The sequence below is a fragment of the Serinus canaria genome, chromosome 1, assembly GCF_022539315.1.
Source record: "Serinus canaria isolate serCan28SL12 chromosome 1, serCan2020, whole genome shotgun sequence".
Classification (NCBI taxonomy): Eukaryota; Metazoa; Chordata; class Aves; order Passeriformes; family Fringillidae; genus Serinus; species Serinus canaria.
This window is the reverse complement of record NC_066313.1, coordinates 33,540,407-33,566,341: the sequence shown is the minus strand read 5'-3', so window position 1 is coordinate 33,566,341 and position 25,935 is coordinate 33,540,407. Positions and strand designations below refer to the sequence as shown.

At 44.1% G+C, this 25,935-nt stretch overlaps 1 protein-coding gene across 1 annotated transcript in view; it reads left to right on the top strand.

Annotated features, from left to right (window-relative positions):
• The window catches only part of ME3 (malic enzyme 3), a 117,322-nt gene extending 91,645 nt beyond the window's left edge, over positions 1-25,677 (top strand). Inside the window, exons 7-14 of the mRNA XM_050978644.1 lie at positions 8,604-8,713; positions 19,693-19,790; positions 20,974-21,087; positions 21,751-21,856; positions 23,037-23,179; positions 23,888-24,061; positions 24,494-24,592; positions 25,405-25,677. Of these exons, the coding sequence (XP_050834601.1) occupies positions 8,604-8,713; positions 19,693-19,790; positions 20,974-21,087; positions 21,751-21,856; positions 23,037-23,179; positions 23,888-24,061; positions 24,494-24,592; positions 25,405-25,566 (1,006 nt within the window). The 3' untranslated portion in view covers positions 25,567-25,677. The remainder of the gene's footprint in view (positions 1-8,603; positions 8,714-19,692; positions 19,791-20,973; positions 21,088-21,750; positions 21,857-23,036; positions 23,180-23,887; positions 24,062-24,493; positions 24,593-25,404) is intronic.
• Positions 25,678-25,935: the final 258 nt, after the last annotated feature.

Genomic DNA, 25,935 nt, shown 5'->3' with positions numbered 1-25,935 from the left:
GTACCCATCTAGTAATGAAACAAGGCGTGTGCCAGAGGCTTCAGAATGAGCAGTTCCAATATTTTGAAATAAAGTGTGGGCACCCTGGGCAATTTTAGGAAGAAAAGCTCTTTCTGGAACAGCTGGATAAATTTTTTTGTTTTCCTGCTGCCTAAACCACCATTCATTACTCTTTCACCTACAACATGTGAAACATGTAAAATGACTAAGCTCTTTAACAACAGCTCTAAGCTATGCCTTTTGCTCCTCTTGGGAAGCAACTACATGCAAAATTTGGCCCATTGAGCCTACCTGTGTCTGAATGAAGCAGCCTGAAAAATTGCTGTTTTCTCACAGTGAGCAGCAGTATGCTCCACATGGGAAAATGCACTGCTTCAGTTTTTCATCTGCTCAGTTACTGTGGCAAAAAGTCAGTCTTGCTCTTAACCTGGTACATTTTTTTAGGCTGAAATAAGCATTCACCTAAAGTGTCCAAGGATTGTAATCAGAATAAACCACAGAGTTTCTGGGGCTTGAATATCTGATCAAATTAATGCTTGTGTAGCTTTCATCATGCTCCAAGGGGCCAGACCTGTCCCAGAACTCCAGCCTCCATTTAGAGCTCTAGTCTCAGTCACTGGCTGGCAGATGTGGAATGTGCAGCCTGAGACTCTACAAGATGCAGTTCCCCACGCCAGCAAACCGTGTCACAGGAGCCTCATTAGCCTGTCATAACTTCACTCCCCTTTCCTTTCCCATCAGGGCTTATTAACAGAGTGACATGGGGAACAAGCTTTCTGTGTCATAAGGCAGAGCACAGGAGGCATCAGGAGATCAAGTGTTCTGTTTCTCAGATGGGAAAAGAAAGATACTTCTGCTGAGTTTCTTTTTCCTTGTGGATGTTGCATACCTGATTTCTCTTTGCCTAATGCCTTCCCAGTACTTTTACCCACAAACATACCAAGTCAGGTCTCAGCAGAACCTTTTTGAAAAGAAGCCACTTCTGTTTCAGCAGTTTTTGTGGGTCATGGATCACAAATTCACCAGCACTTTCCAGAAACAAAATCACCAGTACAGGTAGGCCCCCATCGTATTTCTTCACATGCTCTGGTTAACTTGGCTAATTGATCCTGAAAGATTAGACTTTATTTTCTAGGCACCAGTATCTGGGCACTGATGGGCTTCAAAAAACCCTCACACATGCTGATACTCAAAGTCACTCTCCAGCGTCTGTGTGTCTGTTAGGAGGCCTGCACACCATCACTAGTGCCCTGGGCATTGTGTAGACCAGATCCAGCCCTCATGGAATACAAGGTGGATATTCTCCTTGCCCATCTACCCAGTTACCATGGCCAGATGGACTCTGACAGCACTCATGAGGTAGAAGTGATGGAGATGGGAAGAGCCACCCCAGCTGTCTATTGTCCTGGCTTGATATGAGATAAGATCATCAGCCAGCATCTGTAATCTGCTTTAAGACACTGGATGATATTTTGAGTCAAGGAACAATATTTAGGTTTCATTAGCTTGATTTTCTGCTTCTGAGGAATGGCTGAGCTCCAGATGTGCTGCTAGGGATCACTGTGGCTTTTGTTACCCCGAGTTCAAATCCATGGGGTAATGCAGTTACAGATGTCACAAAGCCCTCTGCTCTGGGCTTTTGTCTGGGCTTTTCCACCTATGCCAGATGTACCACAGCAGTTTCAGTAAAATGCAGCTGGAGAAGCTCTCTTTGTGCTGAAGGTACAGGGTGAGGCTCTCCTCCTTGTAGTGTGCCAGAGGGTAGATCAAGGCTACATCTGAGGGTCAGCACTAATATGGTTGCATCTCCTGCTTTTGGCCTGCTCCTGAGGAGCCTTGTAGCTCCAGCTGCAGTGCTTCCTCTTGCCAACTACAAGCAGGATGGTGTCATTTTGCATAAAAGCACTAGAATGCTCAAAGCAGCCATTAGTGCTGGTCTTAGTGCTTTAATGTCACAAAATTGGATGTGCAGAATAGTTGTTTGGAGGTTTTTAAAAAGAATATCATGAAAGTTGACTATGAACTTTCAGTATTCTCTTTTCCCCAAGAACTTGGTAATCTATCTTAATTTCATTTTGCCCCTTATCTTGTTTCTAACAGTAGCTTATAGCAGATGCCCTGCTAAAAACAGCAATCCTTAGCACATCCCCAAGTTTCCAAAATGTACAATTCTGGGATTTCCTGATAGGTTTGTGCTGCATGGGGTGCTTTTATTGACACAGCATTCCCTGAATGCACAGCAGGCTCTGTGCCTCAGAGCATGGTGCTTATGTTTATGTTGGCAGAAACCCAGTGAGACTCCAGCCCAGTGTTAAAAATGATCTGTAGCCTAAGATGGTGGTGAGGCAGGCAGCGGGTCCTGTTGGGTTTGTGATGCAGCTCCCTAGCATGGGATTTCTGAACCCAGGACCCAGAGTTCCTAAGTTTGTATTGGCTCCAAGGTCTCCCTGGAGCCTCCTCTCTTCCAGGCTGAGCAATCCCAGCTGTCTCAGCCTGTCTTCAGTAGGAGAGATGCTCCAGCCCTTTGATCATCTTCAATAGCCTCCTCTGGACCCACTCCAACAGGTCCACATTCTTCTTGTGTTGGAGTCCCCAGAGCTGGATGCTGGATCCAGGTGGGGTCTCAAAAGGAACATAATCCCTTCCCTTGCCCTGCTGCCTGCATTGCTTTGGATGCAGCCCAGAACACAGTTGGCTTTCTGGGCTGGGAGCATATTCAGTTCTCCATCCAGCAATACCCCCAAGTTCTTCTGCACAGGGCTGCTCCCAGCTGGCCTCTGAGGAGGTGCCTGACCAAACAGTGGCCTGTGGCCAGGATTTGTATGGCAGAGTACTGGTCTGATGAGAAGCCTCACAAGTATCACAGTAACAATTCAATGCTAAGATTGGCTTCAGGATACCAGAGAGACTCAGGTTCTAGTCTTGTTTTACTTGCTTGAGTGGACTTTATTTTTCCAATCTTAAATGCTGAGCACTTGTCAAGCATGATATTTTTCTGATGATGGGCTTCTCTACAGATAATTTAGTTTTCATTGGAAATCTGAATTTGGTTGCTGGTGTTTCAAGCAGCAATAAGATGATAAGGGCAAGGACAATTTGTTTCTTCTCTGCTTGGTTTTATCTAAGACTATGAAAAGGAGTTGCAGCTCCTCAAAGCAGATTCCTTACATCATGAATGGCTGAAAACAGTGCTCTAAATTTTTTTAATTCAGACAAGGACTGGAACTTCTTTCTTATGATTTGGAACAGGATCTTCTTACAAATACCTTTTTTTTTTTTTTTAATGCATGCATGCATGTAAGAATTTATTATATTCCCTCCTCATTGTCAAAAAAAAAAGCCCTTTTGATGCTGGTCAGCAAAGGCACTGCAAAGGTCCTCAGGCCACCCTTGAAGTTCTGACTTGGGCAGTTTCGGTTAGATGCTTCTCAAATGGTAACTGCTGCCTCATTAATTTTTTCCTCTCTGACCTCATGGCTTATAATGAGTCTGGATGAACTCAAAGAGGTACATACAAAAGAGGATGAAAGAGAAAATTGCATATTGAGATTGTTTAGGCAACTGAGAAGTCTCTTGAATAATGAATCTAAAAGCAATGTAATCATTGCTCCTTTTCTGGGATTCATGCTCTTTTGTTCCACATTTTTTGTTCCACCACTTGTTCCAGGTGGTCATCCAAGGGAAATGTGTATCATTCACTGCAGGGGATACAGACTTTGCTGAGAGCATCTTTTCTCTTGGCACAGCCCAGGGGTTCTGTGTAGATCTAGCTGGATAGTAACAGTACCAGAGCAACAATACAGCGATAAACAAAGCATGAATCCGATGTTTGTGTGTTTCCCAGGAAAAGGAATGAATTCTTAACAAAGATTTTCAGGTGATAATTTTTACAATAGGCTTATTATATAATATGTGTTTAGCTCCTAGAGTTATCCTTCATTAGGGTGACATTAGTTTGTACTATTATTTTAATCAATGGTGTATTGTTTCATTGAAAGTACTGTTTGTACAAGGTCTGCTAGGCAAAGGCTGGAGAATGGACTAAAATGAGTGTATGGGACCATTCTATAAAACATTTCCCAGTGAGGCTATTTTCACAGGAAGATTTTTGCAAGGTATGAGAGCCAGAATTTGGGTCATAATTATTTGTGGCACAAAACCATGAAATAAGCAAACTAATGAGACCGCAATATAATCTTTTCCTGAAAGCCTGGTGAATTTTTTTGGATGAGGAAGAACTGACAAAGTGTATCTTTTTGTTTCCAATTCTGTAAAATGGGTAAATTAATTCCAGAGGTGGCAGAGAACAGGATCCCCCAGATGGAGGTCTGGCAGCCAACAGGAGACATGGTGACAGTATTAAATAATGCCTCTTGTAGTGTAACCAGTTACAAGTTTCAGCATGTCTGAATTCTTTCAAAAACACCTCTGTCCAAGGATCCTTCTTGACAGCCTACAGATGTAAGAATGACTCATGCTGAGGGGAAAGCTCCAGTTCCTCAAGGAGACATAGAACTACAGAGATCCCACAAAATGAGAACTGCAGTGTGCCCAAGAGGAATGGCAACACTTTGAGCCCAAAACCATTCAAAAAATACAACTTTTCCTTTTTTGAAAGGGAGATAAAGGACTGAGAAATGGGAGAAACCACACTGGACCATGGCACTTGCTCAGTTTCAATGCACCTTGTCAGTCTGAAATCCTGATAGTGTACATTGAAGCTTTCCTTTTAGATAAAGGCAGTCAGATCCTGGCTGTTTAACTACTTGTGTCCCATGCCAAGAAGATCATACAATGCTCTAGAGAAGATGAATCATTGACAGTCAGGATGAGATTGCTGGAGAGAGCCAACCTTAGCTGGCTGTGCCTTTCCTGGACTGGAAAACATTCAGTCCTGATGTGACCTGCTGATCTGCTTCCAAGTCTCCTTCAGGGCTCTCAGCTGAAAGTTAGGAGATGAGTCACATGGATCAGTGGAAGAATCTGTGAGAACTGACAACAAGCCAAGCAGACTGACCTCAAGAGTCTCTTCCTATCACAGCAATTTTGAAGATCTCTCTGCAGGGCCAGCATCAATTCTTGCTTCAAATTTAAGAATATTTAAATGTCTTGGAAGGGATCTTCAGAAATCCTTGTTCAAATGCTAACTTTATGAACACTTTTTCTATTAAAAGGTATCCTGCACCTGTAGACAGCAAGTATGTGAGTAATAACTGGGACTGCATTCATATCAGATGTCTCATATTAAACAGAAGAGAAGGTTCAACAAAATCCTCATTAAAGATTATTCCTCCAAAGGAGTTAATTAGTTTTGGTTTCTTAGTGGGAAATACAATGTTTCCAATTAAACACAATTTTGCAAAATCAGTTTTTATTTTAAAACATTATGATAGGGGAAGACTGGCCAGTATAATTCACTTCATCAAGTACTTCTGTGCTTGCTGACAGGGGACCACTTGGACACAGTACACAATGGATGGAGCAGGGCAGTTTCTGCAGACATCAACAAAGAAATTGCAAACATTGAAGGGCAGCATGGTATTGCAGTGAAAGGGTGATAAACCAGTGACCTAAGATGCATGACAAATATTTAAGATGCTCCCAACCAGATCTTCCCAACTGTGATAATTAGATAATATTAGATTACCTCTCCTAATTTAGGTGTCTAAAGTTAGATATCTAAATTTAGGTTGGTCATCTTAGTCTGCCTTCATAGACACTCTGAAGAAAGACGCATCACCAGAGATGTTATCTACTTCCATTTTTCACTCAGACTAGTTGAAAGAAGTTGCTACTGGATATGCCCTTTCTCTCCATGATCTGAGAGGGCAGTCAGAATTGTCCAGCTGGGCAACACACAGCTGGGCATTACACAGCCAACTTTTAGTTATGTAAAGGTCGTGAAAGAAATCCCATTCTGTACTGCATTTTATTGGCTGGATTCCAATACATGTAGCAGCGCTTGGGACACCCTTTTCCTTTGCTGTACCAAGTATTCTCCACCATCTTACCTGAGCTGGACCTTTTCTTAGCATTGTTGCATATTAAAGGACTTCTGTGCTCCAGTGCCAAGTTGGCTACATTTTACTTTTGGGTGCAACCCAAACATTCTTTGTAGAAAGCTCTGAATTCCTTTGGGATAAAAAGAATTACACAAATATTGAGATGCTGGCTGTGGGGGACAGTAGAACTGACTAATAATGTTGATGCTCACAAAGATCTTACTGCACATGGCCCCAGCAGCTGGTTTGTTCAAACTCCTTGCTCAGTTCATCCTTAACCTGCTCTGGTCACCCTTGGATGGAGCACAGCACGCACTAGAAAAGGGCAGCAAGATCAACTGGTAGATTTCTAATTTCAGTGACTTTGGGTAGCACAAGTTCTTTAAATTTCTCTCAAAACTTCAATAAGGTGAGTAGCCCTTGAGGACTAAGATCATGATCTGAGATTCCCATCTTTAGCTGTGAATCCGAAATACTTGGTTATTTCATTTAAAGCATCCAGTCCTTGGATCTTATCATGACCAATTTGTGATCTTTATTAATGAAAACTTTAGTTTTCATGTTATTCAAAGGCTGACATAAGGTCAAAAATGGAGTTGATACTTTAAAAAGCTCAGTAGATGTATTGCAGTGAAAAAGAAAACAATCTTCAAAAAATACCTTAGTGAGAAGAGCAATGCAGTGCAGCACTGTCCTGTCATACTGAGGGGTAGAAAGAGAAATGAAGTGTTTATGGGCTACCATTCTTCTTCTGTGCTCTGCTTAATAAAAAGAGATCAAAAAGATGAAAATAGAAGTAACTTGTGCACTGTCCCATGCTGCAGACCACAAATGTGAAGTGAGGAAGGAATTGACAGAGCTGGTCACACATACATTAATGCTGGCTGAGATCACTGATTTTGTTAAGCAAGTCAGTAATGTTACTTCCTCAGTGATACCAATAAATAAGACTGATGTTAGATAAATAGTTTCTATAGCAACTGAAGTTGCATAAAAATTTGCTAATTATTTGCTGTGAGATATTGGCAGATGTTCTGGATGCTGTGTCATCTCCCTCTTACACATCCAAATGATGAATAAGAGGAACATCTATTAGTAAGCTGATCTTCAACCAGACCAGGTTGCTCAGAGCCCTGTCCACTAGCTCTCTGAGCAACCTGTGTCAGTCTTTAACCCCCTCACTGTAAAAAATATTTTCCTTACATCTAGTTTGAATTTACCCTCTTTTAGTTTGAACCTGTTACCCCTGATCCTGTTGCTACAGGCCCTACTAAAAACTCTGTCCCCATTGTGGTCCTTTTCTAAAAGCAAACACAGAGAATGAGAAGCAAGTTAGAGCCAACCCTTGTCCCTTTTTGAGACCAGGGGATTTATCAAGTGAGAGATTCTCAGGATGGAAAAATAAAGGAGCATAATGCATGTGCCTATCCTGTCTCCTTACTGACAGATATAATTGAAATAGAAAATAATAATAATAAAAAATTCAAGGTTCTTCTAGCAGAGCTTGACTGCCCACACTGTGAGTGCCATGAAAAGACCTTTTCATGACAGAAGCCTCAGTTCTCAAATGGAGTATGTTTTATCCAGTATCAGTTTCTGCAGTAAAGCAGGGTTGTTCTGCCTCAAATTGGCAAAGGAGGAAAGTCTGAATAGAAGATATGTAAGGTGATGCTACATCTAACAAAGTGCAGCTATTTAGAGCCCCTTCACCTGCCTGCAGCCCAGAGGTTGCTAATAGTTGTATTACTCATTCCCTGAGTTTCTCTCACTGCCCTATCACATTTATGTGTGAGAAACTAGTAATTATGATCCTTTTAGATTCTATTTGCAAAGCTGTAGTGCAGCCTAGAGTCACACAAACTGCTGAATGTGTATACATATGGACCAGTCTGAATATTACCCAATTTATAAACTGCACACTTCTCCTTGAAATTGCTGGAAATTACTGGACAATTATGGAAAGTTTGCAATTATTTCCTGCCTTTTCACTCTACAGGTCACTAGCTGTCATTGCCTGCTGGTTGCCTGCTAAACAACTCAGTGGAGAAAAACATTTCCAAACACAGAACTGTGGCTGTGAAATCACACCATGAATCACCCAGTCCCACCGTGAAACACTCATTCCATGGGATCCTACAAGCAGATTTTTTTTGGCCACTTAGAGTTGAAGTGGGCCCCTGGTGGTGTCCCTTCAACTGGTGTCTCCTTTGCAGTCAGATTTGCTGTGATGCAATGTGGCTGCTGCAATACAAAGAGTGTCTCCTTTGCCTTGAGAAGCTCCTCTGCAAATACACCACTGAAAATTTCTCATACCAAAAGTCCAAAGATGCATGTACATATAGGTATATAAGTACACATATCAAGAAGCCACTTGAATTATGAATGCAATTTAAACCTGGTGTCCTGGTGACTCCACAATTCTCAGTGTGTGGACCTTAGGATGAGTGTGATCCTGTTTGCTGTTACTGTGCTGCATTTCTGTCATGATACTTTCATTTCTGCACTACAGTGTCTAGCTACATTGCCTTGGTAAAAGGTGTATATCTTGTCCTAGGTTGTATAAAAATATTTATGCATTTTAAATTGCCCTTTAACTTGCAGGTATGGCATGAATTGTCTGATCCAATTTGAAGATTTTGCCAATGCTAATGCTTTTCGTCTCCTCAATAAATACCGCAACAGATACTGTACATTCAATGATGATATTCAGGGTAAGTACTGCTAGGAAAATCAAATTTAACCTTCACCTCATCATGAGAAGTGGTGGTTAATATCACAAGACTATTTATTATACAGTAGTCAGATGTCTGACAAATTTCAGAGTTTACACAGAAGCATTTAAAAATATAAACAAAAGCTCAGCCATCTGAGTTGAAAAGTGAGTCTCCATTGTTTATAGGAATTTAGCTGTTCGTTGAAGAAACATTCAAGGGAGAAAATGGATCATATGCTTTAGATTACACAGGTAACTTAGAGAGCTCCATTAATTTTCTGTAATTTAGCTAAAACAATGATGACGTTTTAACAGTTATGCAAGGCTTTCCGTTTTCATGAGCCAGGTAGTCATTAGCTGATCCTGGCATTTGCCCTCTATTGTTATACTCTTTACTGCATGCACAAAAATAAAGGTGAACCAGCTTCTTTCCTCTCTGTGGATGCTAACACTGCAGTAATCTGAGAACAGATCTGTTCTCCCCTAGCGTGGTTAACATAATTCTTCCAGTGTCACAGAGAAGTGACAGCAGCAAAGCTGGGGTTATAGCAAACAAGTCTCCAGGCCCTGAGAGGCTCAGCAGTCAGCAGGATTGCTCAATGTCCACAGGGATGCACTCTGCATCCCAGTCTGATGCTGACTTTGCTTTAAACCTTTGGAAGAGCTGTTTGCCCATTTGACAGGGACAGGATCTTCCCAAGTGTCTACAAACAACCAGTTCTCCTCTGAGTCCCTTCATCTTTTCTTTTGTCTAGTCCTGCTGGAAACATGCAGAAACTTCCAATGTTTGATTTAATTATTTACAGTCAGTTGGGCTTATCCTCACTTGTACTTGAACGAGACTGAAAGAAACATCAGTGTTATTTTTAACACAATGCTTGTTCTTTTGTGAGCAAACTTCCCAGTGCTGTTTCTGCATCTGCTGCTTATCTAAAAATATTTGGCAATGTGTATAGCAGCTTCTTCCTATCTGAGACAAGGAGTAAGATCCTGGTTTGGGGAAATGTGGTTGGTGTAGTGGGATGCATGGACCTGCTCAGAGACATTTTCATGAAGAAGGTTTAGAAGCACACAAGCTAAAGGCATTTCAGTGAAGGGCACATGGATACTCCTGTACAAGAAGACTCATCAGGGGGTCTTGCCACCCCCAAAAACTTCCAGTGGAGTTGCTTGGAGAAGCACAGGAAAAGAAAACCCAGGAGACACATTTTTGAATTGAAGTATTGAATAGGGGAACTAAGCACTCAGAGTTTTATGAAGATGGGCAGATGAAAGCCATAATAAGAAGCTGATATTGTACAAATTTCTTTTGGATTAGTTGCTCTCTCTGAAAGTGGAAGGGGACTCAGCAGTCAAAAAGAGGCCAGGTGATATGGCAAATCACACATCAGGGGCCAGGATGTAGGTTTTCTTGGCAGAACTGGAGTGAATAGCAAAGGTTTCTTGGTGAATTTGAAAGGTTTCTTTGATAACAGGAGAAAAAGAGAATATTAAAGCTAAACTGCATATTCTGAGTGGGAAGCAGCAGACTATTTTTATTGTTTTCTTTTGGTCATAGGTCATAGCTGAATGCCTCAGACAGTTCCTGGTGATGACTGCCCCAGAGCAACAAACCCCATCCAGGAGGATGCTGTAAAACAGTATTGTCATAAAATGGACCTTATCTGATTCTCCCCATTTAGATGCATGTCACAGTGCATAGATGTCAAGTCCCCCAAAAATTCTTTGAAGTCCTGCCTTTTGAAAGAGTAGGATTTTACCTCTTTGTAGTAAAATGTAGTTATATTCTCAAATAAAGCATTTTTCTGGCACTGGTTTATCAGTAGTAGATAATAAAGAAATCCTGCTGAGCTTTTGCCCAACAAGCAATGAGTCGAAGGAAGCAAGCACCTGTTTAGGCTTTTTTATGGAGATGTCAGAAAGAAAAGGGAAATCCAAGCTAGGGTTGTAGTCAGAAATCCGTTTTGAGGACCTTTGGAATGCTGAAGTAACATGGATCTACTCAGTTAACTGTCTTGGAGTCATGTCAGAGATAAAAGAGTTGAATCTGAGATGAGTAGTCTGATTTAGCCACTCTAATATATCCCTTTGTATCCCCAGATGATACGAAAAAGGTAGGAAGTGGCATTTTCTCCCTTACACCCTCCTGTTCTTTGGGTTTACCTTAGACTTTCTCTTTTCTAACATGATGATCTTTCATGACTCACCTACTTAAAAAAGTGTTAGACTTCCATGTAAGTAGTGTTTAAATGATTAATGAGAATTATACAAAGCCTTCTTAATGCAGGCCTGATTCATTTTACTCAAGCGAGACAGGAACAGACCTTCTGAAGCCTGAATTATTCCAACTCTAAGCTGGCAATATTTAAAGTATGTTGAATTTAACACATCTTAGGCACAAGCAGTACAGGGTAGATGAGGCCTGAGCTAAAGTAATTAAACTCATTGACCATTGGTTAATGGCACTCTGGATGCCGTGTGCTTACACATACACACCCAGCTGAGATGAGGAAAAAGGGTATAAATTGCTTCCCTTAAGATCCTTTAGGTCTCCCTGTTGCTGCCCCATGGCCTACACAAAATAAAAACAGTTTAAAATATTAATACCTACTTTTTTTTTACTTTTTTTTGTCCTACAAATTACTGTATTTCTAAATCCATCCAGAGAATGAAGGTGACTCAGACCCCTTCCAGCTGGAGCCAGCCTGCTGATGCTGAGTGGGATGCCTGCCAGGTACCACCAACTGGGATGAGGTGATTGCTTATTCTGAAAGCCATCAGCCTGGGATCTAGGCAGGAGCTGGCTCACAGTGCCCGTGTGTGGGAGCTCCCATTGAGGGAGTGCTTCTCCTTCCTCTAAGGGGGTGATGACATCAGTCCTTTCCCAGCTCTGTCTGGGTTCATGAAAGGGGCAACAGCTTCAATTACAGCTCTGAGGGAGAAAATTGATTGTCACTTCTTCCTCTTTCCCAGTAAAGTACAAGGGCAGGCTCTGAAGCACATTAGAGGTACATGAGAAGGCTTTAGCTCCTGCTCTTTCTCTTCCTCCTCTAACTTTGCTCCACTTAATTGTTCACAGTGTTAAACAGAAAGTAGACAACTTAAAAGTCTTACAAAGTTGTCAAGTCTGGTGAATCCTTGAAGCAGGCATCTCTGGATTCCTGCTTCATACAAGAAATGACATAAAGTCACTGAAGGGATTAGTTTGGAAGGGACCTCTGGACATCAGCCAGTCCTCACTCAAATAAAGGGTGACTTCAAACTTAGATCCAAGTTTTATATTATTTCAGGTTCCTCAGAGCCTTGTCCAGCCAAATACTTTACAGTGTATGCAAGGATGGGTATGCACAATCTCTTTGCACTACCTGTTCCAAAGTTTTCTCATCTTCCTTGTGCATTTTTTCCCCTAATATCTAATTGGAATTTTGTTAGAAGCAACTTGTGTTTATTGCACCTCATCTTTTTTTGCTACACCTCTGAGAAGAATCTGGCTCTTTACAAACACTCCAACCAGTACTTGTAAACAGAAATTAGATATCCTCTCAGTCTTCTCCAGCCCTTTCAAATCCAAGCTCCTCAGTCCTTTTTGTATACCCTGGTCATATTTGTGTCCCTCTTCTGCACTTGCTCCAGTTTGTCATTGTGCTGAAAGCCACAAATGGGATGTGCTTGTCTAGGGATGACCTCAAAAGTACTGAAATAGAAAAAATGATCACTTTTTTTGACCTACTGTTGACACAGTCCAGCAGCCTGTTGGTCTTCTGTGTCACAAGGGCTTTTTGCTGGCTCATCTTCCACTTGCTGGCCACCATGACCCCAAGTTTTCTTTACAAAGCTTTAGGACTTAGCATTTGCCTTTGCTCATGAGGTTTCCCTGAGCCCCATTTCTCCAGCCTGCTGAGATCCCTGTGAATGGCTGTCATACCACCACTGTGTCAGTCACTATCCCCAATCTGTAATCATCCATGAACTTTATGGACATGTACTCTGTTTTATAATCCAGGTTGTTATGAGAACTTAAATAGCATTGGTCTCTTTGTATCACTGACCACAAACCTTTGAGCCTATCAGCCCAGCCACTTTTTCACCCACTTGTTCAGTCTGTACCTCTCCAGTTTGGCTACAAGGATGTTTTGGGAGGTTATGTCAAAGGCCTCTTACAGATCAAGGAAAACATCCAGAGTTCTATTTCCATGATGAGATTTTCAGGCATGCAAAATTACAGCATCTCCATGGACTTCTGCCTATTTAGCAGGGATTGTTCAAGAGACAAAGTTCATGAGACCTGATGAGATACATCTAAGGATTCATCTTAGGTATGTGGCCAACAGCATTACAAAGCCACTCTTTGAAAGGTTATGGTAATTGAGGAGATCCTAATTCCTAAAAAAAAAGACAAATGTTACACCTATCTTCAATTAAGGTACAAAGAAAGATGCAGGGAATTTTAGCACAGCAACCCTTACCACAGTGTCTGGGGATGACAAAGCAAGAATTCTTGAAGTGCACCTAGGAACATGAAGGTGAAGAAGAACAGTGGATCTCCCAAAGCAAATCATACTTGACCAACTTAGCTGCCTCTTGAGATGTTTTCTCAGTACTTAACAGCAGAAGTAGTTCTGCAAGTTTAGTCAGAATTGCAGAAAAAAAATGAAGAAATCTTTACTGAAGAAATTAATTTTGTTGGATCGTGTAATCCAAAAGTTTTTCATACATACATGTAGGGCAAAGAGAACAGTGCAGAAAAGCATAAAGCCTGTTATCTAAAGTAGTCTGTGGGCAATGCTCAGGGTCCTCCCTTTCACAGAACACCTCTGAGACTTTTCCAAGTCATTACAGCAATGATTCCCCTTGGTTGTAGGATGTGTGACTGCTAATGATCCTCAAAATATCTCATGACCCACCAACCACCTTTTCTCATTATCCTAGCAGATAACCTTTCCATAACCTTCCCAAGACACTTCAGGAAGCATTGCCTGGCCTGAAGCAACAGTGCTCCAGATCTCAGCAGAGGCTGGGAACAGGCTGACTGCAGTGTCACAAATCTGAGCGGCTTCAAACACTTGGGCAAGCTGGAAATCAATCATGTGCAAAGGAGGCCTGTTTCACAGGCACGTTTCCATGTGCTGTGTGACACAGGCAAAGTGAGAGTTCTTGGCTCAGCAGTAACTAATTTCAGCAGATTAAAATGGTACAGTATCTTATTTTGTTGTTTCAGCTGGCGTGGCAAATGCATCGGTAATTATCACAGGAAGCTAAGGAGGGGGAAGCACAATAGGAAGGGAGTGCGGGACGGTACCGTACTGTGGAACAAAGCAGGCGGTGTCTTGCCAGGCAGCTCCTGAGCAGCACGCTTTCCCTGGAGATTTACCCAGCCTGGAGATAGATGGAGGTGGAGGTGTTCTCAGCCCTGTTGATATTCACTATTAACAGACCCTCTGGACCTGCTGTGCTCTGCAGCAGAAGAGGTGTAAGGGCCAGCTCCTGGGTTTGTGTTGAATTTACACACTGACTGCTTCACAAAGCAGGTCAGGACAGTGTGGACTCCAGGCTGTAAATGGGCCTCAGTTTCTTGGGCTTATCCGTGTAGCACTCTAAAAATCGGGTTCTCATCTTCTGTAACTTTTGGGAATTGTGGCGTTTGTTTCCCTTTCTTTTCCTGCTTTTCTTGTTTGCTGTTTATCTCGTTCACTGGATGCCACTGCCAAGTCCTCCTCTGCAGTGAAGAATAGGACAGGTCACCTCTGTGTTAAGCTCTGTCATCCTTTTAGTCCAGGCTAAGGAGGCAAAAGGAACAGAAGAAAGGGCTGTGCTCTGACCTGGTTCAGCTTGCTGGTGTGCAGCAGTCCCCAGTGCTGTGATGGGGATGGGGATGCTTCCTTGCAGAGTGCAGGCAGCTGTCTGACAGCCTCTGCCCGTGTGGGTGCACGAGGGGGCTCGGCCTGCGTGGACACATGGGTGCAGGCTGGCACCCAACAGGCAGGAGGGAAGGCACTGCTGCCATGGTCAGAACCCATCATTAAGGTTATAGACAGTACAGTCCAAGCACTTGACAGTGGAAGGATTAAAAGCAGGAACCTAGAGATGGCCTCATTAGGCTTCTCCATTGTCAGGCAGCTCTTCTCCGTGCCACCAACAATTCTGGGTCACCCTTCAGAGAGCAATTTACATCCCTGTGCATCAGTGCTTTGCATTTTACTACTCTTCTTGTTGACTAACTCTGCACCATTTCTAAGTTTATTTTCTTAATGTCTTACAGACGCCCTCTGGGGGAAGGGTAACACTAGCCCACAGCCATGGAGGGGAAGACTGAGCTGCAAACACTGTGGCAGTTTTTTGCTCCAGCTTTGTTGTGTTTGACTTTTGAGTATGCATTTGGAGTGGATCTGGACAAGCTCCACTCTGCTTTCCAGTAATGGGTGGAACTGCTGCAGGGAGTTAATGTGAACCAGAATTTGGAAAAGCCCTAGGCTTCCTCCTCATCCATAAATTTAGATATATTTCCTTGGCTGCCCTTTGCTGGAGCTGTTAAACTAGAGTTTGCTGTTCCCCGGGCCCTCATATTGGCATGGTTTGACAGAGCGAAGTGTAAGCAGGCAGGTCAAGAGTAAAAAATAAAAGATCAGGCTGAATTTGGACATCTTTTCCACCAATGTACTGTGGAGAAGGAAGAATCACTCACACAGGTGTTGTGTGAATAAGCAGGCAGTGGTGTGGCTGCATATTCCCATTGGAAGGACTCGGCATGGTGGTGATGCTCAGCTCAGCTCAGTCAGCCCTCCAGGACAGGTGACAGTGCAGTGTGAGCCATCAGCATGAGAGGACTCCTGCCCCCAAGCACTGCCATGGTCCATGCTTTCCCCCATGTTCCCTGCTTAGCCACCAGCTGCTGGCAGCCACGGCACAGCCTTGACCTCGGCACTGGGCAGCGCTTTCCCCAGACACTCGTGCAGTGCTTCCTGTAACTCCATGTGCAGAGCTGCTCGCCCCTCTCCCCACTCTGAGGAAGGGTCAGGTCCCCGGGAATAGGATCCTCTCTGCTGTAGCCTTTCCCATGCGGTGCTGGGGAGCAGATCCTTTCTCAGGTTATGCTCCAGTGAACCTCCACTGACACCTACTGGGGCTTGTTCTCACTTGCAGTAGTACAAGTAGAACATCAACCCCACAGGGTTTATGTTCAACCCTTTCATGTTTTACGATATTCTGAATGTGCCTGAGTGTCAAAAATTGATTCCTGAAGAGATTGCCATGTTCCTGACTGTCCCTTAGTTCTAAATGCCTCTTTTTTGTACTGGTTCTGTTGCTGTAGACTTGCCAGAGAAGTCCCGAGGTCTGCTTGCTATTTTGTGATATCAAGTTTAGCACTCACTTTAAGTCTTGGATAGACAGGATGGTTTGCAAGAACTTTCCGTTCTTCTCTCTGAATCCCTCCATATCTCACCTCAGATACAGACCAGCCAAGCTGGCTCTTGCTAATTACTTAGGAAAGGAGTTATCTGCAATAGCAGCACTCATTCTCTTTGGAAAACAGATAGACCAACGTGTTGAAGGATGGCTGGTTTTTCTTGCCATGCTGAGGAGTTCCCTGCCCCAGTCTGACTCTGTGATTCTTTTAGAACTGAAGCACAATGATTAGCCAGTTCTTTACATGAACCAGCTGTGAACCCTTCTCCACAGAGATACTCTGTTGTTCTGTGCTCAGAAATTGTAATTATAAAAGATAAATATTGAGCTAAGGCCAAGGTACAGTAACTTTATTACTTGAGTAATGGGGGTGAGATGCAGTTTGGGAGACTGGAGGGATTAGAAACACATTGGAACACGAGAGGAGGATTAGGAGTGGCAGAGCTGAACAGAGCCCTGCTGTTAGTCAAAGCTGCAGTACAAGTGCAGGGAATGAGTAATGGCACACCCAGTCCCACAGGTCTCTGCTCTGCAGACTGAGTCTGCCCCCTTTCTTTCCATACACACCACTTGTCAAATTCCTGCTAGTGACACCTTAAAAAAGTACCTCAAGTACCTCCCTCTGTTGAAATCTCTTGAGAGCATTTCCCACTTAAATGGGTTTGCAAATACCAGCATTTGTCCCATCAGACTTCTTGACAATCGAAGGGTATAAAGCAGTTTTGCCTGGGTCAGAACCAAGAGAAACAAGATATTTCTCCAGTTACATTTCAGTCTTTTCAATACTTTCCAGGCATCTATCACTCCTAATGCTATGACCTGACACTTACACCATCACACTGTAATGGTTTCACTTCCGGTTTTTTAACTTTGATCAGTTCCCCACTCCCACCCACAGAGGGGATTTCTGTGCAAAGTAGGCCTTGGAGATAGTGTGTGAACATGTGTGAGTGCACACACAGATGTTCATACTCTACTGCATGTCACAAACTTGGCATTGCTGACAACTGGGGGACCTGGTCTCTTCCCATTTCTTTGCAGTTCAGACTTACAGAGTGGAATCTCTTCCTGCACAGATTAGATGTCTGCAGCAGAAGTGCCTACATGTATTCCAGTTACCTTGTCTCTCTGAAAAACATGTGGTAGTGACTCTTCTAGGGTTTATTTCATTTGACCCAGTTCAGGTGGCTGCTTTAGCATAAGCAAGATCATACACATTTGTTTAGAGGAGTCCCATCCTGCTGATTATAGACTCACCCTCAGAGAATGAGCATGGACTGGTTATGTGACACCCATAAAACACAAAATTAGGCAATTATCCAGTGTTCTTTTAAATTTCCTGGATGTTCATTATCTTCCTCTGTAATTTTGCCAGTCCAGAGGAATTTCACCAAGCAAATACACTACTCTAAAGAGAGCATTAAAAGGCAGAGATTCAGTGCAGGAGGAGCAAGAGGAAATCCTTGGTACACTTCCTTCAGTTGTGTGACATGTTAATACTGAAGCAACAAAGTGCTTAGTGGCTGGTTCCCTCCCTGTCATCTCCCTTTTTGACTGAGTTCGGATGGTCTGGGTCTGGAAATGTAATGGTAAAAACTTTTCTGAGAGAAATTCTGAAGGGAATTCTGAAGAGAATTCTGAAGGGAATTAATTCATCCTTGGTGCTGAAGTGTGTGTCTCAAGGGATTCACTGCAAGAAAGAAGCTTACAAAGTTATCAACCATCCATCTGCTTTGTGTTTAAGGCATGAATGCTTGCAGTGATGGATGCCTCATCCGTGGAAGTGTTCAAGGACAGGTTGGATGGGGCTTGGAACAACCTGATCTCGTGGAAGATGTCCCTGCTTGTGTCAGGGGAGTTGGAACTAGATGGGTTTTGAGGTCCCTCCCAACCCAAACCACTCTATGGTTCTATGAAGTGATGCTGCCATTCTGTACCACTGTGTCAGTGTGGACCCCACATCTGTTGCAGAAGTGTGGCTGCTGTCACCTCTGCTAAAACAGAATCACTTTTAAGAGAGGCTAATTATTAGCTTTTGGAGAACTGAATTCATCTGAGTTATAATCACAAAATGTTTCACATTGTACTGACAAATACTTCTGGTCTGGCCTATAAAGATTTTCTTTGTCAGAGTATGTCAATAAAAGTACTTCTTTGACAGAGAACTTGTGCTTCCACTATATTTTCTGCTTGATAGGAAATTATAAGAGTGTGACTAATTCCCCAGTTATTTACCAGCAGATTCCTAGCTTGTCTGTGGCTTTTGCACTAAAGAAAAGGAGCAGGTAAAGCTGAATTTGTTTTGTGGGTCCTTCAGAGATGAGGCAGCTCCATCTGCTGGTGTCTCTGCTCGTGCTCATGTCTGCTCAGGAGCTGCTGTTTCTCAACCAGACTGTTCCTGATGCTTTGCAGCACCCCAGGCCCTGCAGGGTACCTCAGTGAAGCACTGGCTACTTGAAACCCTGAACCACTGGCTGATTACATGGGAAGCAAAATTGGAAATGCTGGAAATTTGCTGAAATCAAGTGTATTAGCCTAAAAGTGGTCACTGCCTTCCCCAGCCATGACCACCTCCACAAGACTCGTTACTCATTACTATCAGGTCTCCTTGATTCCTCACAAAGCTTCTAAAGATGAGAATGGAGAGACCAGCACTAGAGCTGGGAACAGATTGAAACTAGGGCATATCCAAACTGATATTCTTTCAAATGCTAAGGAAGAATACTAGTCGACTTTATGATCCTTATGGGTCCCTTCCAACTTTCCATATTCTGTGATCAAGCTTCCACCTTCACTCCCAGGTCCCCTTTAATGTTGCATTCAGCTTGCCTAGCTGGTGAGATACCAGCTGTGCCTGAATCCCTATTGGCTTGTGCCTTATTTATTTCCATCATATTTCTTTACCTGGGACGGGACATTAGATGAATGTTGCATGTGATTTATGTGTGAGTTATGTGGGGTAAAGGCAGGTTATTCAGTCTGGACATTTTGCCCCCCTTAATGCATGGCAAGCTGTAGATATCACAGTGGCTGTAACAGCAGGACTCTGCTCCATTTACTGCCTTGTTCCTCACTAATCTGGGACCAACTCCTGTTCCCAATGACTCCTTAATGTTTAGCAGCAGGATGTGATGGCTGTGAGTCAGGGTGTTAGAGAAGTTTAAAAGATTGTGATGCTGGGCTGTGAAGGTAAATAGGAGAAGAGGATGGCAATTCCATAATCACAGAGGATTTTTTGGCAAGGGGACCCAAGTTCAAATCACTGCTCTGCTACAGGGGTCTTATGTGACCTTAGAGAAGTCAGGTGCATCTTAAACCCTTGCAAGTTAGGTATTAACTTCTTCTGACATTCTAGGGTTTGGTGTCCCTTTGACTCTACATGGAGTAAAATTTGTGTTCTCCAGCCTTGCAGGAGAATTTGAATGTTTCTATTTCAGCACAGGGAAGGCACTCTGATCCTTCAGTGACAGAATCTAAGAGAATGATTCCTACCACAAGGTTTCTGACAGTATATCTGCAGGGCAGACAGTGCATTTGCCAGGATGTCCATCTCATGGTGTTTCTCTCTTTCAGGCACAGCATCTGTTGCAGTCGCTGGCCTCATTGCAGCCTTAAGGATCACAAAGAACAAGCTCTCTGACCAGAAGTTTGTTTTCCAGGGAGCTGGAGAGGTAGGAATGTTCCTGAGCTTGTACCTTAATATTCTCCATCTTCAAATTTAGAGAGTGAAAAGTCAACTGTGAAACTTCCTGCAAGGCTTGGCTTCCTGAGGATGAAGCACAGAAGCAGGTTCCTTGTCACTGGGCAGGATTTGGCCCTACAGGTGGACCTTGCTGCTATGTGGAAATTACCAACAGTCTGTCAGTGATTTTTTGGCCCATGAGTCCTGGGCAGACTCTGTGGACACTATGAGACTGCCCATGTGTCAGTGGGGCTTTAAGTACCTTTAAGGAAGTTCCTTATGAGGCAGGAATGTTAAGGAGGCTGGTTTGAGTTCTCAGGGTTGATGTCTAGGGTAAACCAGAATTTCTTAAGCAGCAGAGTCCAAAGGACTCAGACTCAAAGAACTGTAAGAACAGAACCTTCCTATCTGGAGTCAGTCATAGTGCTCCATGGCAGAAGCCACACTGCCTGTATGGTACCTTGCTCAAAGAGAGAGGAAGAAGAAGAACCCTCCAAAGCCTGGTCCATGGACTAAAGGTGTTGGTCCAGGACCTGTCTGAGCTCTCACCCACCTGTGAGACTTTGGGAAGGTCTGTTATTTCTTGTCTAACCCTCACTGAGACAAAAGATTGCTCTCTGTCTCTCCACCCCTGCTGGCAGATATGTCTGTGCTGGTCACCATCTCTGTGGCACAGAGCCCCTCCTACCTTGTTTAGTCCCCATCTGGGCAGAATGGGCATGGCTTAAAGGACCACAAACACACAGAATGTCCAGGGCTGTTTTCCAAGGCAGGAATGGGAGAAGACTTTCCTCATGGCCCTATTTCAGATGCAGCAGTCTCACTTGGATTTGAGTTCCTCTGTACTGGCATTGCCACCAGCATTTTTTAAGTGTCTGCCTCTCTTCCTCCCCTGCAGCAGCTGGTTTAAATTATGGAGACAGCCCCTGCTTGTCAAGGTACCACCTCTGCTTCTTCAGCCTCTCCTGCAACCTGCTCTTCTCAATGATTGTGAGGGTTTTGATTTATGGCAGTACCTACAAAGCTAAAATCAGCCCCATGCCTTGGCACTATGCAACAGAAAGTCTTCCTGCTTTGTGCAGTGCTGGGGGATGACCCAACCCACTTCTTATTTAAAATCTTCCCCCAAAAATGACAATATCCCAATGAAGTGTGTATCTACTGTGTTCCAGGCTGCAATGGGCATAGGTCATCTCATACTCATGGCCATGGAAAAGGAAGGAGTTTCACGAGAAGATGCCCTCAAAAAAATTTGGATGGTGGACTCCAAGGGACTGATTGTGAAGGTAAATTTGTCTCCAGAGCTGAGCTCCACTCACCTGCCATCCATTGCCAGTTAGAGAGGCCAGAGCAGGCAGATACCTTGGACCCCTGCTCAGTCCTGAGGTAAAGGCTGCAGTTTTATTGGCATCAGCATTGCTGACACTCCTGCTTTCAGAGGTCTTATGGTGACAAGTGTGCCAGCAGCACTGGCTGCCCTAAAGGCAACGCTTCAGGCTGGGTCTCTAAAGTGGAAGGATACCCTGCTGGCCATGGCCTCAAGCAGTGCTGGCAGTCTTGCACATCATATGGGACATTATCACAGAAAAGTTCTGCCCTGCTTGGTGACCCAGCCTGGTCCAGCTCCATTCTGCACTCCCTGTGTCCCCAGAGTCTCTGCCCTTGTTCCTCCTCAGACTGGAGGAGACTTGTGCTTTATGTACAAGTGAACAGCAGCCAGGTCCTTCCTCCACACAGTCATTGTATTTTGGTGGATGAGAGGAGCAGAGGCCAGCCCAGTGTGACATTACACCAACTGCTTGATGCCTGACTGGCTGATGCTGAGGTCCTGCTATGTGGAATCTGCTTTAGGTAGAGAGCTGAGAGACAAAGTGAGCTGAAGATGAGTAACTATGTTATGTGTCCACCTTTTGCCAACAGACCAGAGTTTGATTCCTTTTTCCTCACAGGGCAGGAGCCACCTGAACCATGAGAAAGAAATGTTTGCTCAGGACCACCCTCGTGTGGACACACTGGAAGAGGTTGTGCGGAAAGTGAAGCCTACAGCAGTTATAGGTGGAGTTCATTTATTATGACCTTGTTATGTCATTTCATTTCTTAGGAAAGTTTCTGTCCTTCCTCCAGAGTCTCCCTTTGTTCTCATAGTCAAAACAAAATGAGCTTTTTTCACCCCTATTTTGTCGGTTGAGTTCTCCATATCTTCTTTGTGTTAACTATGGAGCACAGGTTTCCTCAGTTTTGGAGCTGTAGGAATTCTTTCAGACACCTGTAGAGGGAGGTGCTGGGGGAGGCAGGATTTGGGGCTCTCAAGCAACAAACTTGGCCCTGTGAGGCTGGGCAGGATGAGGATGACAACAGGCACCTCAGGGAGGTCTTTGGGAATCAGAGTGCTGCAGTCAGGCTTGTGGGAATCCATAAAATGAGAGGCTTTTGGGAAAGCTGCAAAAGGCAGGTCTCAGAGACAGCAGAACCAAGCAGTAGCCATGAGATTGGTCAGCAGAAAACTTATGTAAAAGTAGAAAAGTAAGAGCAGATAGAACAATGGTCTGTGTATTAACGCTTGTCTAGAATAACTCCCTAAGCTACAGAAAAGGATATCTAGTGAGATATTAGGAAGTTCTGAGCTTAATAATGGAGCTCTCTGAATTGTATTTTAAGGCTTACAAGCAGGTATTGTATTCAAAATAAGCAAGCATTGTTTTAACCAAAGATCTGTGTGCTTATAGCGATTGGATAGAACTACTGTCAATATGCTTCTGCTTTGTGTGATTGGTCAAAAAACTTATAAAGTGAATTGTAACATTAAGTTCTTGGTCTGCTGCCTGAGATGTGAGCTGATGGCATCTTCCCATTGTCATAAACATGTAATGAGACTGATGCTGGAAAATAAAACAGCTCAAGGCAGTTCCTAGCAGTCCTGTCCCATTTGTGATTTGTACCCAACCCCTGGACGGCAATAAATGGTGCCCCATGTGAGGACTGAACTCATGAAATTCAGATTATGAGACTGAGGCCAAAACACTGGTGCCCACTCTGCCTGGAGGAGTGGTGGGCTTTATTTTGAGACAGGCTTTTAATCTCACTGTCATATGAGAAAGTAACATTGTCACCTGCATCTCCAGAGATGAAGCTGTTTCCTTCCCACAGTTCATTCACCAGTCCCAGAGGGAGCAGCGCGATGCTCTGAAGTTGCACAGTGGGAAGGCACCGCCTCACTCTGCTGTTGCTGTTCCAGGTGTGGCGGCTGTAGCAGGCGCTTTCACTGAGAAGCTGCTGAAGGACATGGCAGCCTTCAATGAGAGGCCCATCGTGTTTGCCCTGAGCAACCCCACAAGCAAAGCAGAGTGCACAGCGGAGCAGTGCTACCGCCTCACCCAGGTACTGCCTCACCCAGGTACCTCACCAAGGACACCACAGCAGGGCATGCTGGCAAAGCGACAGCCTGCAAAGTCCTGAGCAACCTGATCTGGTTTCACAGCTGACCTTGCTGTGAGCAAGAATTTGGGTCCCTTGCAGCCTGAATTACTTTGTGATCCTCTAAACAAAGTGCTTGCCTCCTTCACCCACATGTGTCTGAGATGTCCCATCCTCTCTGGTTTCTGTCCCCTGTGTTATGCCAGCCTAGTTGTTTATGTAACTTTTTAATCACCCAACTTACACCCAATGTCACTGAAGAATTACAGTCATGTGGATTGACTTGGCTTGAGAGAGGAGCCCTTGTCTCGCTCTTTCCTTTGCCTTCCCTACCACCTGCCTGTGGCCAGAGCAATCACACAGCCCCAGACCTTTATCCCACAAGTCTCTTCATACTCCATAGATGGTTGATACTCCTCAGCAAGATCAGAGCACTTGCAGTACAAACACATGCTCAGTGCTTGGTAGCCCTTTCCATGGCCCTGATCCTGGCTCTGGGGCTGTGGGTCCTCCCAAAGTTTCAGCTGGAGATGACTCTGGTGGAGATGCCTCTGCTGACTGAGTTTTGGCAACTTTGTCACCAGTGTCCCCCGAGCACAGGTCATGATGAGCAGAAGAAATCTAAGACTTCTCTTTCTGAACCTGAATGCTTTTTTCTCTCTCTTTGATCAGGGCCGGGGAATATTTGCAAGTGGGAGTCCATTCCCAAAGGTAACCCTGCCCAATGGACAGACCTTCTTCCCTGGCCAAGGAAACAACGCCTACGTCTTTCCCGGAGTGGCTCTGGGAGTCATTGCCAGCGGGGTCCGGCACATCTCTGATGAAATCTTCCTCATCACAGCAGAGGTTTCCAGCTGACATTTAACTGATACTGTAGAAAAGATGATAAGAGGCACACGTATCTACTTCAGGTGTTTTAAAGAACCAGGCCCAGGACAACGTGTGGAGGGGAAATGGCTCAGCCTCAGCAAAAAGCTGCAGCCTTCTCCTGGCTCGGGGGAAGCTCATGCTTTCATTACACCTTCAGAGGTGCAGGAGCCATGACAGGGTTCTCCTTCTCCACACCTGCTGCCCTCACACAGCACTGCCCCACTCTGGCTCCAGTCTGAAGTCTGTGATGAAATGTGTACACAAGTGTGTTTGAATGGGTCACAAGTTCCCACTCAGTACTAGTCCCAGCCCTGATGCTGCTGAGGTTTCAGCCACATACCATGTAATGTGAGGGAATGTGGTATGTGCTTGCAATCATCTCTAAAACTACCATCCTCTATTTTCTAGACTATTGCTGCCGAGGTGACAGAGCAGCATCTTGCAGAAGGAAGACTCTATCCCCCCTTGGACAACATCAGAGAAGTGTCTCTCAAAATTGCTGTGAAAGTGAGTATTTCCTTTCTTATTTCCACTTTTCGTGGTAGGAAGGGAAGGAATTGCCCTGGCATCATTTTTGGTTTGTGTTAAAAAAACACAATTTATTCTATAGTCTAAAACAATCATTCTCAGGAATTCTTCTGGCCATAATTGCTGCTTTGACTTCTTCCATCATTAAAACCCAGACATGAAAAATATATTCTGATTCTGGGTGCCCCACAGCTCACAAAGCTCTCCTTTATTGCTTGAAGCTGTGAGTCTTCATACTGCAAAAAATGAGGTTTAGAGTCAAATTCAAACATTACTTAAATTGCCAAAAGATTATAGGTCCCAAATTGCTATTTTGGAACCTTTCTTCATGTGTTTGGTAGGGACCTCAGTACACAAATACTATTCCAGATCTGGACTTGTCTAATTATGGGATTGGTGCCCTGTATACATCAGGTCTGTGATTCAGAGACACCCATTGAGAATCTCCTTGGCCTGCTCAGAGCTCCTGATGGATGCAGAACACAGCCGAGGAGCTTACAGGTGTGAGCAGAGCTGGCCAAAGGGCTGCTCCCCCTCTTCACCTGCACACCCCAACCATTCTGCCAGGGCAGGGCGGTGCTTTTCTTACCAGCCACTGCTTGCAGGCAGCTTACCTTCCCTCACCCAACTGAGGGGGAAGTGCAGCTGACTCACAAAGAGAAAAAAGCAAAAAACTGCACAAATCTGAGAGGAGGAAAGAGGGAAAACAGACAGGACCAAACTGCAGTTTGTTTCAACTTCATAATGTGCCAGCATTGTTTCAGCAGCTCATTTTGCTTATCTTTTTGCAGATTGCTGACTGGGCCTACAAGCATGGCCTTGCTTCTTCATACCCCGAGCCAGCAGACAAGGAATCCTATGTGAGACAGCTCATGTACAGCTCTGACTACGATTCTTTTGTTTTTGATGATTACAGGTGGCCCCCAGCAGCCATGCAAACACAACATATCTAATGTTTTGTGAGAATTGTTCTCTCATTTTTGCCATCAGTTCCTGTGGCCTGTGTCATTGCTGATAATAACGCACCTCCAGGCTTGCAGAATGATAAAAGTAAATTAATCCCAGTTGTTTTTTACTTGCCGCTGATTTTTGTCTGGGGGAGCTTGTCAGTAGGGAATAAAATGGAGTCCAGGGTGGGCAGTGGATACTCCAAGGAGAAAGAGACTGGCTGCAGCCCATCCCAATCAGTCAGCACTGCTGATTGCTGATTGCTTAACATGCTGCCTGCTCTCAGCTGCCTTGGAATAAGCTACCTGGGCCACTCAGAAGCACAGAATCCCATTGCTACTGGGAGTGCCTGTAGGAAGCTGGAATGCACATGG